Source organism: Gavialis gangeticus, unplaced genomic scaffold, assembly GCF_001723915.1.
Source record: "Gavialis gangeticus isolate Ggan-Ray unplaced genomic scaffold, GavGan_comp1, whole genome shotgun sequence".
Classification (NCBI taxonomy): Eukaryota; Metazoa; Chordata; order Crocodylia; family Gavialidae; genus Gavialis; species Gavialis gangeticus.
In genome coordinates this window covers 4,672,594-4,689,553 of record NW_017729019.1, presented here as the reverse complement: position 1 = coordinate 4,689,553, position 16,960 = coordinate 4,672,594, and the positions used below count along the sequence as shown (strand labels likewise).

The 16,960-nt window shown below is 57.1% G+C and overlaps 2 protein-coding genes across 6 annotated transcripts in view; both read right to left on the bottom strand.

Annotated features, from left to right (window-relative positions):
- LOC109295178 (glutathione S-transferase Mu 1-like) overlaps positions 1-1,824 on the bottom strand; it is a 13,916-nt gene extending 12,092 nt beyond the window's left edge. Inside the window, exons 1-2 of the mRNA XM_019513864.1 lie at positions 1,789-1,824; positions 1,100-1,175 (exon numbers count right to left, since the gene is read on the bottom strand). Of these exons, the coding sequence (XP_019369409.1) occupies positions 1,100-1,175; positions 1,789-1,824 (112 nt within the window). The remainder of the gene's footprint in view (positions 1-1,099; positions 1,176-1,788) is intronic.
- Positions 1,825-7,681: 5,857 nt separating this feature from the next.
- AMPD2 (adenosine monophosphate deaminase 2) overlaps positions 7,682-16,960 on the bottom strand; it is a 41,335-nt gene continuing 32,056 nt past the window's right edge. For all 5 annotated transcript variants that reach the window (XM_019513858.1, XM_019513859.1, XM_019513860.1 and 2 more), the window contains 12 exons: positions 16,251-16,392; positions 15,809-15,898; positions 15,290-15,419; positions 14,766-14,960; positions 14,121-14,252; positions 13,520-13,683; positions 12,202-12,328; positions 11,710-11,873; positions 11,269-11,389; positions 10,698-10,871; positions 9,775-9,885; positions 7,682-9,142 (listed from right to left, as the gene is read on the bottom strand). In XM_019513858.1, the coding sequence (XP_019369403.1) occupies positions 8,927-9,142; positions 9,775-9,885; positions 10,698-10,871; positions 11,269-11,389; positions 11,710-11,873; positions 12,202-12,328; positions 13,520-13,683; positions 14,121-14,252; positions 14,766-14,960; positions 15,290-15,419; positions 15,809-15,898; positions 16,251-16,392 (1,766 nt within the window). In that variant the 3' untranslated portion in view covers positions 7,682-8,926. The remainder of the gene's footprint in view (positions 9,143-9,774; positions 9,886-10,697; positions 10,872-11,268; positions 11,390-11,709; positions 11,874-12,201; positions 12,329-13,519; positions 13,684-14,120; positions 14,253-14,765; positions 14,961-15,289; positions 15,420-15,808; positions 15,899-16,250; positions 16,393-16,960) is intronic.

Sequence of the window (16,960 nt, the reverse complement as noted above, 5' to 3'; positions counted from 1 at the left end):
CTACACCATGGTAGGCCTCACTTCTAAGCCACCACTACACCACAAATGCCCCCCGCTGCTGCAGTGTGCAGCCACATGGATGCCCCTCTGACTACTGCACTATGTTCCCTCATGGGTATGTCTCATGGGTATGCCCGATTGTAGTACTGTGAGCCTTGGCAGACGCTCCCTTAGTTGGCACTACACCCACCCCCGCTCCTTCCCGCAGACAGAAGCTCCCCTCCCCACCTACCCAGCTGTCCAGTCACCCTGCTCTGTGCCTCCACATCATAGAGGCAGAGGCACAGAGCCTGCCATAGTTAAATTATGCAAAGTTATACAATTATGCATGGTCATGCCTATTAAGCACAAAATTGCACAGGCACATAATTGCATAATTCCCCAGGGCATATCTAACAACAGCCAGAGCTTTGCTGTCCTCTTGTCACAGTCAGCGGGCAGTGCGGGGGGAGCCCCAGAGGAGCGGGTGGTCAGGCGCATCCCCTCCACCTCATGGCACTCGCAGGCCAGTTCTTGCCCCCATCCCCCAGCGAGGCAGCACAAGGCAGCCTTTAGCCCAGACAGAGATGCTGAAACGCAAGTCCACCCCTTTCGCCTGGGGAGAGCGAACACAGCTAATGTTTCAGCCTGTTTAACCACTTCCTCCCCTCGCGCAGGAAACCTGACCTAGTTTCTCCCTGGGACGGCTGCCATTCTGCTCCCGATTCCTACAGGGAAGAGCTGGGCCCGCAGGGCCAAGTTGCCTGATGTTTCCAGCAGCAATCAGGGCTGATTCAAGCTTGGTGCCTCTGCTGACTTCACTAGGGCCTGACCTAAAGAGACTGTTGATCCTCTCCCAGCTCCACACAGTGCAAGGCCCAGGCACTCATTTTGATTTCCTATTGAGCTTGAAGTGCCAAACGGTGGGTCCCCATGCCCAGCATTAAGCAGCTCTGGAGCACCAGTCCCTTGTTCCAATACCAGCTCTGCAGGCTCGCTACTCCAGCACATTGGCCCAAGCCGTCCCCTCCCCTGCACTGATCCTGGTCCCCTTCTGGCTTGCTAGTGCCCGGTACCCATCTCACACCTGGCAGGAGGGTGCAGCTCCTTCACCCCTTACCTTCTCCGCAGCTGTACTGCTTGTCCTCGTATGGGGTGCCCGTGTACTCCAGCAACATTCGGATGGAGTGGGCCAGCTGCAGAGGGGAAAGGGGGAGCGTTGGACACTGCAGGTGCCTTGCAGTGGCATGCCTGCCCTTTGAGGAAGACCACCTGCCCCTGAAATCAGGATCAGGACAGCCTGCCCCTCTCCAAAGAGGCAGAGAAGCCAAGCCCTTGGGCCCACGCTCCCAGGCGCATAGCACACATGCCAACGCTTTGCCGCGGGCCAGGGTGGCTCTGCGGCATCAGCAGGGTTAGAAGCTGCCTCATGGGGAGCCCTGACCCAGGGCCGCCATCGCTGAGACTGCTGGGCAGATAAGGCAAGAAGGCAGTGAGATCCCCCACAACTGCCATAGCAATAGGGGAATTTAAAGACAAGAGTCAATGGAAAGCCTGGCTGGGAGGGGGTTGAAGGGGCTCCTATTGCTGAGGCAAAGGGGGCACAGGGAGGACTCTGCTCCGGGGTGGGATAGCCCCTGTGCATTGAGACCCTGCCCCCCCAGCCCTCCCCCACGAGCCTGGGGGCAGGGGCACCTCCAGGGTCTGGTGGGAGCGGGAAAGGGAGGCCAGGCAAGGGGGGTCCAGGAGAAAGAGGGCTGTCACCCCACCCCCCGCATGGAGGTTGCCTGCTGTCCTCCCAGCACTCACCCCACGGATGTCCCAGTAGCCTAGGATGACACCCATGCTGTGCTCCAGCCTGCCTTCCCCAGGACTGCAGGTCCTGCAGCAGCTGGCTTTGCTTTTCAGCCTCGCCAAACTCGTTTCAGAGAGGCAGGCCAGGCGAGGGGGTGGATCCGGACCCTCCCTCCTCCTGCATTGCCCTGTGGGAGAGCAGCTGCATTCCTGACTGTGCAGCCCCACAAGCACTTGAACCTTGCCCTTGTTCTCCCCATCCTGAACAACCTCGGCAGGCGGGAAGGGAACCGTGCTTCCTGGGCACTGGCCCGAACCCAACTCACCCCTGTGCCAGCTGCTGCTCGCAGGTGAAGGGAATCGGAGTGGCCCTTGGGGAGGGCACAAAGCTTAATTTGAGGCACAGCTGCCAAAAAGTTTTTTGCAGTGCTCCAGCCAACCTGTGGACCTCTTCCAGAGCACCACTGAGCTGAGGGACTCGGTCTTTCCTGTCCCATTAGATGCACTGATGCCTGTCCCCTCCCCGATCCGCCACATGCCCCACACAGAGGCTACAGTGCCACTGTGGCACCAGTGTCACAGCCCTCCCCCCCCCCTTACAACCACCTGGTCATGTGCATACCAGTTACCTACATGCACCGACACAGCGACTGTACTGCCTGCGACAATGCCAGCGGCAGCGGCTTTCCAAGGGCTGCAGTTAGAAGCTGTGGCAAAGAGAGGAGCTGCTCAGTTCTGGGGCCACTGACCCCACGACACTAACAGGACTTGGCCAGGTTTGCAGCACCGTTGGTGCCCTGCTCTCAGGCCAGAAGCCAACTGGCTCTCCCCTCTCTGGGCTGCTACTAGCCCAGCCCTGGCCAGGCTGCATATTTACTGAGTATTGTTCCTAATGAGTGCAGATAAGCGTGTGCCCCTGGCAAGTTCGCAGCACTGTTTCAGTCCCAAGGCTGCACACACAAACGCATTGTACATCCACCCTGCACTGGCACCGGTGACAGATGCTGCTAATCTCTGCTACCCTCTGTCCTTTGCTGCTGCTTCCAGCTGTTGACGGACTTGAGCTGGTGTCCCATCTTCCCTGCTAAGGTGCTTCTTAGGACATCCTGCAGGCAACCTTGCTTCCTCATGCCAGTGGGTTTCCACTTGGTGACTTGAGCTGGGAGTCTGTGTGGCAGCGCCCAGAATGCGGGCTCCAAGCCTGGCCAGTGCTGCCTCCTGGTTCGGGTAACACCAAGATGCTGGCTGGCGATTTCTTCCTCAGTGCTGAAGTCTTTCCATCCAATGCACAATCTCAGGGGGATGTGTGGACAGGGAAGGGGTCCCAGAAGACCGGGAGACAAGGCCGTGGGGAAGGAGAGCAGAGGCAGTAGCTCTGGTCCCAGGGATCAAAGTTCTGTTTCTGTCTCTGCCAAAGACCTTCCTATGGGATATTGGGCCCTGCTTTCCATCTGGCCCAAGTAGCAATAACACATCCTTGCACTGCAGCGGGTGTTGCAAAGCCAACTCCATAACCAACTGCACACTTACCTGCCAGGAGGGTAGAGGCCACTTAGATGCCCAGACAGCTGTAGCTGGAGGCCAGCATTGAAGCACCTCATATTTGCCTTTCAAAGACAGTGGTGAGAAGACACTGCTGCTCCTGGGAAGGGGTCTGCTAAAGCAGATGTGCACCCCACCCCACTCCTGAATGAAGCTCCTTGAAGGTTAAGGAGGAGGGTGTCTGATAACCAGGGCCAGTGTCACCTTCTGCCCCATTCACCCCGTGTGCACCTGTGGTAGCAATACGTTCCCCGGTGCACCCACCGGAGCAGAGAAGCTGACTCCAACCATCCCCTGACCCCCACGACTGCCCCTTGATTTGGGTGAAAACTGGAAAACCCAGAAAAGCCCAGCTGTTACTGAAATCAGGATCAGATAAACAGAGCAGGCAGATTTTCATGACTGTCAGGTTTTCCTGGCTTTTCCATCAAAATCAGCACTTGATAACTGGGCAGGACACAGCTCAGTCTGTGTGCAGTGGCATCCTCTGCTCCAGCAATTCCCAATCTGTGGTACAGGTACCACCAGTGCTACGCAGACAACCTGGTACACATTAACAGATTATAATTGCTTTATATGATAAAAAATGTGCTGGTGGTTGTATCTTACTTATGGTTGTATCGTTTTAAGTTGGTGGTGCACAGAGTTTGGGAACCACTGCTCTACTCAACGCGGGGGGGTGTCACTCAACCACGCAGTGCCCAGCACTATGGGGTCCTGTTCTCAGCTGGGTCCTTTGTAGGCCCGTATCAATGGCCTCAGGACCAAGGGGGAAAATCCTGTCCTTATGAATGAGCAGCACCTTCTCCCATGTCCTCTGTGGGATGCCTGAGATAGTGGCCACTGATCCCACAAAGCCCTTCCTGGCTTGGGTGGAGACTGAATCCCCAGCAAAAGGCAACCCAGAGAGAAGCCATGGGCAGCAACATGAGCTGTGCGGACCTCAGCCCTTCGGCACGGGGAGTGGGTGGCCTCCTGGCTGCCAAGGGGTCAGGGGGCTGCAAAGACAGCAAGGGTGAGGACCCACTAGGGGTGGAAAGGTGCAGAGGGGCTTAGGCCAGAAGGCCCCAGGGTCCTTGGTGGTTGCTTGAAAAGGGACACCCAAGGCTCAGCTTGTCCTCTGGTTTCTACATAGATGAAGAGCTGATGACACGATCTCAGGCTCACAAAGCTCATGCTTTACCATCTCGGATTCAGTTAGTTTATAAAGGTGCAAATCTGCCCAACCTTCTACAACACAAGCCATTGGAGAGCCCAGGGGTGCCACCTTCGGGCAGCTTCAAATATTACATTCAATTGACCCAGTGAGAAGCCTTGCCCAGAGGGGCATGGGGCTGGGAGCACCGCAGCACTCTGCTAGGCCAGTTGCTCTGCAATACCCGAGATGCAGGCTTGGCTGAGGAACTGGAGAGTGCAACTCTCCATCCTGCTGGAGGTCAGCTGAGATGGCCAGAGTGCTTCTTGCTGGCTTCCAACTGGTTCGCTCTCCTGGAAAACATGCAGGTTCCTTTCGCATTGCTGGTTAATACTTGGGCAGCTTGTTTTGTGCCTTGGGATGAAACCCATTTTTGGTGCTTTTGATGAAAGATGAAGTTTATATTTTCTGGTTTTGTTTTTCTTCCTTTGACCTATTAGGTGTGGACTGGCCCCACTTAGCAGAATAGCCTCAAGAGGTTTATAAACACTCCCCACCAGTGACGGAAGAGAGACTTGCCTTGAACAAAGTATGAAACCCTTTGTTCAAAAGGCACGAGAAGCTCCTGCAGGCAGCGGCAGTGCTGTCAATGGCAGGAGCATAGCGGTGGCAAGCAAGGAGCTCCGCAGGCAGCCACGGTGCTGTCACCAGCGGGGCAGTGCGGTGGTGAATGCCAACCAGCGGTCAGTGACCACCCACAGATGCTGCCAGTGGTGCTGGCGGTGAGATGAGGGGTAGCGAGTGGTGACCAGTGTTGGTGGCTTCCTCTCTAAAGGTCACTAATTATTTCTTTTGAAGAATTATTATAACAAACAGTAACCAAGAGACTTTTCTCTTTGAATCCTCACCTACTGTCTTTTCAGTAGTCCTGAGGCCACATACAAGTTCTAGGGTTAACAAAAGCCCATGCTTGACATTCTCAGGATGCCTTTTACCACCATTCAAAAGCCAAAAAAGGGGAAAGCTCCCTCTGCAGGTTCCCTTTAACTGATTGAGAAATCATTGCTGTCGATGACTTTATCACCCAATTGTAAATGAATCCTTCCTCTTCCCTCCTCCAAGAGGGATTGCTCCCTACCCCAAATCCACTAACCCACTGCATCATCCAGATCAGAAGAGACAGCAGCAGGGTGGTACTTTCACCTTTGGCACTTCAGTGTAGTATTTACAAACCCACTGGCTGCTCTTTATGGAGAAACTTTGAGCTTTCAAGAGATCATAGACCTTCAACTCCTTGTTACAGTGACCAGAGTGGAGCACCCGCAGCCTGCATTCCTGGGGTTTACTGCCATGCCTTGGTGTCCTGTTCTGTCCAATGAGGGAAGGGAATAAAATCACCCATCTCCAGGGACACTGGAGGGTGAACCCAGTCCAGGACTGAGCCGCAGCAAGTACTGAGAACAATTCTTATTTTAAGACATCTTCACATATTTGGGCCACAGAAATCAAGGTGTTGTGAGTTCAGTCTGGATATAGCTCTGATGGCTTAGTAGCAGGTGCCCTAGTGCCAACCTCCCCCTTGCCCCTACCCCCCAATTCACACACGAGGAGTTTTACTTAAATAGCTTCTATTTATTTCTCATGCTCTTTTTTCAAACACGACATTTCAGAGCAACAACCCAGTGCTGGACAATTCACTCGGACAACACACAGATTCCAAGGCGACGGCAGGAGATGAAGCCCATCTCCAAGGTACAAAGAAATATCCAACTACCTTGTTTATTGATACGTAGCACGGAGAAGCAAGATTGGAACCAGCCAGGCGGGGTGTGGTGGGAGCACAGGACAACCGGGACAGCTGGAAACAACCCTCGCAACCAAACGAGTCTACCCGCCCAATCCCACAACTGAGGTCTGTAGGGTCCCTCTGGCTTTGAAGCCTGCTCACCTGCATTGCCCTGTGACAGCACTGGCCAGAGATCCAAGAAGGGCCTAGCAGCATCTCCTAAGTTTACCCAGTATGAGGACTGGACAAGCGTGGTTCTGCAACCCTTGCCAGACACAGGAACGGAGAGCTCTTCTGTCACCCACAAGGACAGTTGAAAAAAGCCCTGACCCCTGCTAAGTGCTTGGCTCCCGGGATCTGTTATTGGGTGGGCCTGCCAAGGGGGGCACAGCAAGCACAGTGGCTCACATGGGGTAGCTGGGACCTTCAGGCCTTCTCAGCCATGAGGAGCACCCAACCTGCTGCCTGCCCTGGAAAGATGCCCCCTGTGCCCCAGCAGCACGCTAACCCAGTGTGGGTGCACACACTGCTCATAACTACGTGTCCAAGGGCAGCGGTGGGGGCTGGCATTCAACTGATGACTCTAGTTGGGCCAAACACCTGCAGAGCAAGCACTGGGTCCTGGAGCAGGGAGACTGCTCTCAAGGCATTGTGGGAAGCAGGGATCCACGAGAGCTCTGCCTCCAGCCATGCACAGCAATAAAGGGCTCTCACGCCCATGCTCTAACCCCTCACAGCCACCCCTGAACTGCCTTAGATGGCTTTCCAAGGCTAAAGTCCTTGCCCACAACAGGAAGGTCATTTCCTACAGTGGCAAAGCGTAGGGGGTGCATGTGCACCCCCTGAGAGCACTGGTGCACCCCCTGATCGGCGCGCTCACCATTTAGGTGATGGGCAGGGGGGGCAGGCAGGAGCGCTCACGCCCCTCCCTGCAAGCGCTGGCTGATCAGTGCAGCTGCTCCTAGAAGCGGCTGCAGCCACTCCCAGAAGCGATTGGCCATGGGGGTCCCCCCAGACAGCAAGATCAGCCGGGGGTGGGACCCCCCCCCAGTCAGCAGTATTGGCCATGGGGGGACCCCACACAGTCAGGGGCACGTGCCCCCCTCCCCCCCGACTAGGGCAGCACCAGTCTCCCATGATTTCCTAGATCCTCTTAATGGTGCCCTAAACCCCCATTTCCCCATATGATGCTGCCAACTTCCCCCCCTCCCCTCCAACAGCTGAGGGAGAGAGAACGGTTGGGTATAATGCTACTCTGGTAATGACAAAGGGACCAAGCACGGGGACAGCTGGCCGTGGGGTGCAGTGAAAGCTCACTGATGTGCAGTGAAGCAAGGGGGCCCTTCATGCCACAGATCACAGGAAAAGAGTCAACAAGCAGCAGTGCTGCTAGCTGAAGATGGGCATGGCCCCGCAAGGAGGGCTGCTAGGGCGGACAGGTTTCCAGCCCCTACAACACGGCACATGCAAGCACAGAACTGGCACCATGCACAGACAGAGGCTGCTTGCTCCTTGGACACCAGCAAAGTGTAGGAACTGCCTGTGTCTCCTAAGGGAAGCAGATGAGAGTGCCCAAGAAACAGAGCTAGCTGGATCTGCCCTGATCAAGAGGATCTAAGTTAAAGGGCTAATAAAAAACAAGACCCACATTATCCCATCCGCACCCCACCCCCACCTACCGATACATGATTGCTGAGGCAGACAGACATTCAGATGGACAGACAGATAACAAGAAATGCTCCGCCTGACTGACACTAGATGCGTACAGAGTTAAAAATGGCAAGGCCCAGCCTTTTCCCTAGCTCTCTGGCTGGGTTGAAAGGCTTTTCCTCCATGCTACCCCAGGCCAAGAGTGAGGGCCAGGGAGGACACCATCCGCTGTCCTGGCCTGGAGGATTTGGGCATCACAGTTTGAGAAGTCGGGAGGATAGATCCTCCCTTATTTAAAAAATAACACTAGCAAATGGCCCCGCTGGAGCCATGGCACAAACAAGCCAGCTAGCTGGGGTGGGAGCAGCACTGCGGCAAGCTGGGTACTGGACAAGGGCAAAGCTTGGTTCTCAGCCTCTTGCCCCACGGCAGATCTGGCCACAGGGGACTGTGGTCCTAGGAGGCACCCAACTGGCATCAACTCAAGGCAATGACTGTCAGACGCAACACAGGCTCCTGCCACGCACAGAGCAGTACCTTGCTCAGCAGGAGCAGACAAACCACCAGTGCCGAGGCACATCCAGTGCTCAGGGCTCTGACACCATCCAGCTCCCCAGCGTCCAGCCCTAGGGTACATCCCCCTGCACACCTGCACCAGGACTCGTGTGGTCCCAGACGTGTGAGCCCCCCACACGCCCAGCCTTCAACGGCAAGCACTACAGAGGGCCTGGGCACTACCACCCCCATGGCCTTGCAGAAAGTAAAAATAAATCCAGAGTTTGAGAGAACAAAAACCAAACCAACAACTAAAAAAAGGCACCAGCACGTTACCAAGGGAGACTGCTAAGGAACCAAATTAACACCTTTCGAGGGGGAAATGCAGAGGGAAAGAATGCACTGAAACCAACAACAAGAAAGAAACAGGGGCCACGGGGGACAGGAGCCCAGACCCTACAGAGATGGCAGGGGGGGTTGCTCATGCTCTGGGACAGCCTCCAGCCTGCCCAGCCCCTGTGGGCAAGAGCAGGGGCCAGGGTCCTTCACTGAGGCCCCGGGCTGAAGTTCAGGATTAAGGAGTCCTCCTCCTGGATGGTCTCCAGCTCTTCTGTCTGCACGGCCTGCGTGATAAGGGTCAGCTCCTGGCACAGCGTCTCAAAGCGGTAGCCCACCCGAATATCCGGCACATTGGTGCGTCGGATGTCGTTCCCCTCAGGCCCTTCCTTCAGGTAATTGGGGCCCAGCCAGTAGCTCTTCACCTGGGAGGGAGAAAGCTATGGTCACGGTGATGGGTTCCCAAGGGGCTTTTACCTTGATGATCCCATGCTGGATAAAAGGCAGGGTAGATTTGCATCTCAGAGACTAACCAAAGTAGTTCTAGGCAGCTACACATACAGCACAAGCTTCCCTAGGCTAAAGCTCACTGTGGCAGGGACGGCTCTACTCTCCCAGAGGCAATGCAGCCACAAGAGTGCAGCGAACACTGGCTGTGCATCCACAGGCAGGCTGGAGTTACTGGCCACGTAGAACCTGGGAGACCCTATTCCCTGCTGGAGGGGCCATGAGAGGCTTAACAGACATGAAGGGACTTTGCAACCTGTTCTGTGCCTTACCCAAGAGACAACAGAGCAGCCCCTAGCATGCAGAGCCCAACAGCATAGTAAAGGGCTGATTCGGACACAGCCGTACCTCTGAGAGCACACAGCCTGTTGCTGCTGGGAGATGGGGTGCCGTGGCGGACGTGAGGCACAGCACCCCTGACTACCAGGCAGATGGGGTGCATGCAGAGGCTACAGAGCAGCGCCCCAAGCACCTCAGCCAGCCTGGACCCCACCATGGGGTTCAGGCTGGTATTGGACTCTGCTTGTTGGGGTGGGAGGACCAGTCTTACCTTGTGGGAAAAGCCACTCATGAGCACGCTGTTGCGCGCGAGCTCGCACATGTCACAGGAGCTGAGCTTCCAGACCTGCGTGGCGATGCTGTACTCCTCCATCAGGGGCTCCTGCAATAGCACAGCTGATCAGAGCAGGCCACCCACTGCACCAGCCCTCCTGCCCCGGTGACTTCCCAGCAACTCTTGTGTAGCGGGACGGAGGAGACAAGGTAGGGCAGGGATGTGCAGAAGCGGAGCCAGGTCTGCAGGCACTGGGGCAGCAAGTTTGAAGCAGCCACCAGCGGGCAGCATCTCTGCTCGCCACACCCAGGACTGCTGCCAGCCTAAAAGGGGCTCTGCCCAGACCCTGGATCAACCTCCCCAGCAAGGATCAGGGGCTTGGCAGGGTCAGCTCTCACTGCTGCACCTGTCAGAAGCAGCCTCCTCCCTGCCGCAACCATTTCATCATCCAAACTCATTTAATGCAACGGGCAGGGACTTGCGGCTTCCCCTCCAGCAGCTGCAACAGAGCCTGCACCACTGCTCCCAGCACCTAAACCTGCCCCCAGGCCTGAACCTGTGGGGACAGTGTCACACTCTCCCCAGGGGCCAGCCACAGAATCCCCCTGCTACTCCAGCACAGGCCAGGATGGCCAAGCCAGAGGCTGTTCCAGTACATAGCCAGGGTGGGGTGGGTTTCCCTGCCCTGGCCTCCTTGCCACACCCCCTCATGCCACTAGAAAGCTCTCCTGGTCTGTGGGTACCCAGGGTTGCTCTGCCTGCCTCTACATCATCTGGTGACATGCAACCACTGCAGCCGCGGCTCCCCACTAGTCCCACCCAGGGTCCTGGCATCTCTACGAGGTCCTGCTGCCAAAGCTGTGTCACGCCCCCTGGGGCTGTCTAGCCAAGGCGTGGGGCATGATGTTGGCAAGGCTCACCTTGGTGAAGTGGAACTGCAGCGGGTCGTCAGTGGAGAGCGAGACCACGAGGCCACGGGACAGGTACTCAGGCAGTGGGTTGCGGTGGTAGCTCAGAAATAGGCTGTTGTTGCTGAGTGGGGACATGGCGATGCCTATCTGGGCCAGGTAGTAGAGGTACTGCAGCACGGGGGCCTGCCCGGGGAAAGCCGGGTTATTGGAGCACAGGGACTCGCTCAGCCGGGCTATGCACAGTGCCCCCACAAGGGACTGCAGACAAGCCAGGGGCATGCACTCACCGCCAGGCTCCCTTAGTCCTGGGGCACCCGCATCCCATCACTTGGCAACAGGGACCAGATCCCCCTCCCGCACAGGGGCTCCTGAGATGCCAGATTGCCAGGGCTGCCCCTTTATTTCAGAACTCACCTGGTTCTCCTAGCATCACCCATCACCCCAGTGCCTGAACCATGGTCTGCACCAAGCATGGTAAAGACACTGCCATTGCCTGTGCACCGAGAGCATCCAGCCTGCCCATTGCCCTCTCCCAGGCTCCGGTGGCCAACCGGCCAGTCCAGCGCTAAGCTCCCCTTACCTTGCGGAGCAGGAGGCCATGCGAGATGTTCTCTGACAGCATGAAGCCAGACACCAGGTGGTGGATGGGCCCTGCTTCCCCACAGTGTGGGCGCAGCACAAAGGTGTGGAAGCCCCTCTTCCTGGAGGATGGCACCAGAGCAAGGTTAGGGATGGACTTGGGGCTGAGCCACTGCCTGTGTGGCATGGGCAATGAGGGGCCACTGTGCCACCCCACACACTAGGGGAGTGTCACGTGGGTGACTAGACAGGAGGGCACATGCAAGTCTCAGGCTCTGGGATGAGCCCAACACCCTGTGGCTGGTTCTACAGGAGGGCACTCATGAGCTGCTGAGGACGGCAGTGCTCTCCAGTGGGGCTCACCCATGGGGGATGTGCCTCTGAGTGACAAGATTTGCCCTGCACCAAGAAGGGGGGACAGGAGAGGCAAGGGCTCCCCTACCTGCGCAGGTGGTTCAGCACAGTCATGTTGGCGTACATGTAGTACAAATAGTATGCGTAGGGCGGGTTGTCTTCTTCCAGCCAGGCCCCAGGCAAGGGGCTGTCCAGGTTGAAGATGTGATGCTCAGGCTTGGATTCATCATCCACACTGTCAAAGCCGTCCACCTGGCCACCCAAGATGCAGAGAGGGGAGAGAGTGTGAGATGCCAACCAGTGTCCATTGCTCAGGTCAGCCCGCCCTGCCTGGGGACTCCTCCCAAGCAAGCCCAGTGGAGCCATGTGACTCCACCACAGACGCCTCTGCAGGCACAAAGCCCCAGTGAACCACTGTGGTGCCCAGAACAGTGGCACTTCCCAGGGGGGTGTCTGACATCTGCCCCTCCCCTGGGGCCTCCTGCATCCCCTTAGTGACTGTAATGCACCAGGCAGCCTGTGCTTAGCAGCTGCCCAGCCCAGGGGTCCCTGATGCAGCCCTGGCACAGGTAGCTCTCACATGCTCCAGGAAGAGGTGCAGCTCTGGGTGGCTGGCAGGGTGGATGGTGGCTTCAAAGAGGGGCAGGAAGATATTCTCCAGCATCTCCTGGAAGTTGGCCAGCTGCCTCTTGGTTCGGTACACATCGCTGTTGGAGAGGGAGGGAGGGCGCAAGAGGTGGTTCAGAGCAGGGCACTTGGGCACAGTGGTCAGCCCAGCCCCTCGGGGCCCTGACCAAGGCCGGACCCGGCTCTCACATAAGCTCCTTCTACTCTGGTCACTACAGCTGACCCTAATTTGCATCCAGCTGGTGGCAGGTTACTCCTGATTTACACCAGGGCATGAGGGGGAAATCAGGCTACCCACATGACCAGGCAACTGGCACTTATTTTGGCCCATCTGGATTAAACCAGGCTGCTGAGGCTCAAGACCCCTGCCTGGCCCTGCTCTCCCACTCTGGCCCCTCCAGTCGTCTCACTGGTTCTTGCACCCAGCTTCCTCTGCCGAGCCTGCTCCTTCCTGCACTAATGTCAAGCAGCTTGTGGTCCCTAGAAGCTGGCTTCCCAATGCCCCCACGTTGTCATTCCCCTCCAGCCACCCCTCACTCCCTGGGGTCAGGAAGCTGCTGTGCAGCACAACTAGGGGCAGCAGGGCTGGCCACGGGGGTTATGCTGTGGTCCTGCCTCACCCCCACTCCCCAGGACCTGGAGCAGGCACCCAGCACTGCCACCCGCTCCCCTCCTGCGCTTTCAGTGGCCGTGGGAACACGGGCTACCACAAGTTGTCCCCTCCACATTCCCTCCACTTTCTCTGCCGGCCCAGCCATGTTGACATTCCAGCTGGAGAATCGGCTCTCAGCAGGTTTTGCTCATCCCTACAAGGTCTGGTCCCAGCAGGGAGAGCACTGGCTCCTCCTCCGGCCTTCCCATCCCCCAACCAGTTCTCCTGTAAGGTGCCACCCTGCTCTGCCTTCTGCCTGACCTCACACTCGCACAGCTAACTGCATTGCCCCCACCGGGGCCCTCCAGCAGCCTTGGGCAGAGCAGGCCTGGCACGAATGACCAGAGCAACAGGGAGCACAATGCCTGGCTTCCACTGCCTGGGCCTTGCCAGTCCCTGTCAGCAGAAAGGCTGTAATAAGTGATTCCCCCATGAATTCCTCTCTTCCCTGGGAGACTGCGGGCTTGAGGTTAGCAAGAGCCTTGGCTGGAAGGCAGTTTGTGAAAGGGCAGAGCCTGACTGGATATACCTGGGCTGGAAACCCCATCAAGCCCTGCCAGCTGTGCATACAGCACTGTGACCCCTCCTGCCCAGTCCCACCTGGCAGCACGGTACTCACAAGAGACGGGGCACCTGCACCAGCCAGCGCACATTGTTGGAGTGCACCTTGTGGTACACAGCCCACCTAGCCAGCTTGTCCCACTCGTCCCGTGAGCGGCCATAGATGGAGAGGCGCAGCTCCGCGTTCTGGTACTTGCTCTCCTCCAGGTCAGACATCACCTCCTACATGGAAGGAGGTCACTCAGTGGGAAATGCCATCCCAACCAACTGGCCAGGCTGGCAAACGCTGGGCAAAGGTCTTGCATGTGCCCCAGCAGGGCAAGACCCTGCTTACACACTCCAGTGCAGCAGCACAAAGACATGCGTGTAGACTTGGCTTTGGCATGCACACTGCTTCACAGATCAGACAAGCACATGCATGCCCACCCAAGCCAGGAAGCACCAGGGTGCCACCTCATGGAAAATGAGGCACCCACACCATGTCCGAGTCTCAGCCAGCCACAGGCCCACTACTTCCTGTGTAGCCTCCCTCTCAGTACCAGCCCCCAGGCTCACGCACACAGGCTGGTTGGTTTTCATGGAGACAGTTCTCCAGGTCATTGCAGGGGTGTCAGCCTCCTGAAGAGGTATGTGGCCCAGGCAGCAATGCCAGCCCTCACCTTGATGATGTGGGCAAAGTACTTCCCTGAGACCCGGTTGTCCGTCTTGATGAAGATCTCACGCAGGATCGACTCCCCGATGGGGTTGTACTTGGCATTGAACTTGTCAAAGCGGTGGAAGGTGTTACGATCCTGTCGTGGGACAGAGACACCTCAGGGAAAAGGCAACAAGGAGAGGAGCTGGCACCTCTCCACTGACTAGTGCTTTCCAGGATCCCCTTCCTCAAGCTTCAACTCCTAGTACCTCCCACAAGGACAGGCTGCCAGACACTTGTAACCCCTCAGTCCCTGGTCTAAGACATTCAAGTTCCACGGCTTTCAACCCCGCTCCCTACAAGATGCTCCTTCTCACCCAGCTCTACCATCTCCTAGTCCCAACAGCAAAAGAAAATCCATTGAGCTCAGTTCAGCTCAGGCCATGGGAGACCAAGCTGCCCCTCGCACCCATGGCACATCTCTGTAGGCCAATGCTGAGGGAAGGCTGGATGCCTCTGCTCATTTCACGAGGTGAGCCAACAAAGGACAAGAGTAAGATAGCTGGTGCAGAGATAGTCTCTTCCCTCCAACCATGCCCCAGATGCGAACCATCACCCTCCCACAGCAAGCAGGTGGGTGCTGGATGAGAAGCACAGCAGGACAGCCTACCGCATGAACGTCCAGCGTGTCTACGCTGAGGTCGTAGGCTGTGAGGTTCATGGTCTCAAAGACCTCCTTTAGGGTCTGCTCCTTGCCCTTCTCCACATGCACAATCTCACTCAGGTGCTTCTTCATGGCCCGCTTGATGAAGCGCAACAGGTGTTTCTGGTTCATGCAGGAGGAGGCGTGGATGTGGGTGTCCACCTGTTCAACAGGGAGGACATGTGTGACTGGACCCCAAGGCACGAGGCCTCAGCCCACCCTCCACAGACAGGACTTTCACCACTTGGCGAGAGCCTGGAAGCTGTTACTGTTCCCACTGCCTGGGGGAGCCTCAGCCCCAAGAGAAAGGTGCCCACATCACCAGCACAAGTGTCTCCCTTTTCAGCACTAAATGGCTTATGCAGGCAATGACTCTAGAAAGGGATCAAAGCCTGTGGCACCACAGCCCATACAGCTGGGGGTGGGAAGCTGGGCTCAGCTGCCAGGCCAGTGATGTGACAAGGCCATGGGACAGAGGACAGGTACAGTACCTTGCGGATGTTGTAAAAGTCACGATGCGGGACCTTCTTCTGAGCCGCCAGCTCCTTCATCTCATTGAGCAGGACGTGCATCTGGAACTTGGAGCTCAGGTATTGCAGCCGTCGGTAGCAGAAGGATTTTCTGGCCAAGGGCAGGGCAATGGATTAGGATTCGGGACTAGCTACCATCCTTAAACCAGCCCTGCAATGCCCAGGGGCAGCTTCTGATTTGACACTCTGGACCCTGGCTTCCACTGCAGGACCCACTGATAAGATGGCATTATTCTTTCCATATTCCAGGGGCTGAGGATGGAGTATCCCATGTCCTCAGTCCCTGAGGCTGAACTGGCTCCATTCCCATACCAGGCCAACTCAGAGAAGGGCCCGGTTCTGCTGCTATGAGAGCCCAGCAGCCGTTCCAATAGAGCGGAGCGGGAGACCCACAGGCAGCAGCTGCTGCATAAGCCACATGTCCCAGCCCAACCCACACACAGCTCCCACAACACAGATGAGAGAAGGTGTTGTCCTTACATGGGACCATGGATGATCAGAGCCATCAGGAAGTTCATGTCAGCGATGAATTCCTGCAAATCAGGGTACGGCAGGTCCAGCTCCGTGTTCCTGCGAGAGGGAACAGGGCAGTAGGCTCATCACACAGAAACACAGCACACACCAAACAGGGAAACTCAAGACAGGAGATGCCTCAAAGCCAAGGCTCCCCACAGCAGCAGAGGACAAAGGGAGCTGGGGGCGCGGGGTGCAGATCCAGAAGGGATAAGATGCAGTACCGTGCGGGAGATCTTGTAAGCTCACTGCCCTGTAACAGGCTGAATAGACTCACAGGGAGATGGCATGCAATCCTGACACTCCCAGGGGGAGATCACTTTCCCAGCACGCACTTGGCTTCTCCCAGTTCCCCTTCTCACTAGACCAGGCACAAGGGGCTCCTACCCCACCAGCCCCCTTCACCTACTTGTCAGTGACATCCTGCTTGGTGTAGACATGGACCACGCCATTGACCATCTTGAGGCCAAAGCCCAGGTCATTGGGCATAGACTGGGGTTCACAGGTCTCGTAAGGGTGCCGGTCCGTGAATGGTGGGTGCACCGGAGCATCTGCAGACAGGAGCACAACCCCCAACTTTGGGCAATGCCTGGCAGTCCTGGCCACCAGTGTTCCCATACTCCACTGCAAACCACAGTGCATTGTACCCTCCTCCTCCCCCACACGCTCTTTCCCCTACCCACATTTCTGGCTGTGACCCCTCCACCACAAAGACTCCTCTCCCTCATGCTCCCCATCCAAGCACTCCTGGGTCTGACTGCCCCTACTTCGAGCTCTGCCTGAAATAAGGGCAGCAGGAAGTGCTAACTCAGCAACTGGGACAGGAGCCCAGTGGGAACTGAGAATATGGCTTCCAGCAGTGGCGACACATAGGGGATGCAGATGCACCCCATAACGGCAATGCTCACTGCTTAGGCGATGGGGAGTGAAGGGGCAGGCAGGAACACTGGTGCCCCCCCCCAGCAAGTGCTGGCCGATCGCTGCACTCACTGTAGCCACTTTCAGGAATGACAGCAGCAACTTCTGGAAGCGGCTGCAGTGAGCACAGTGATCAGCCATCATGGGATCTGTCGTGGGACCCACCCCGCACCACGGGATCGCCCGTGGGGGATCCCACCC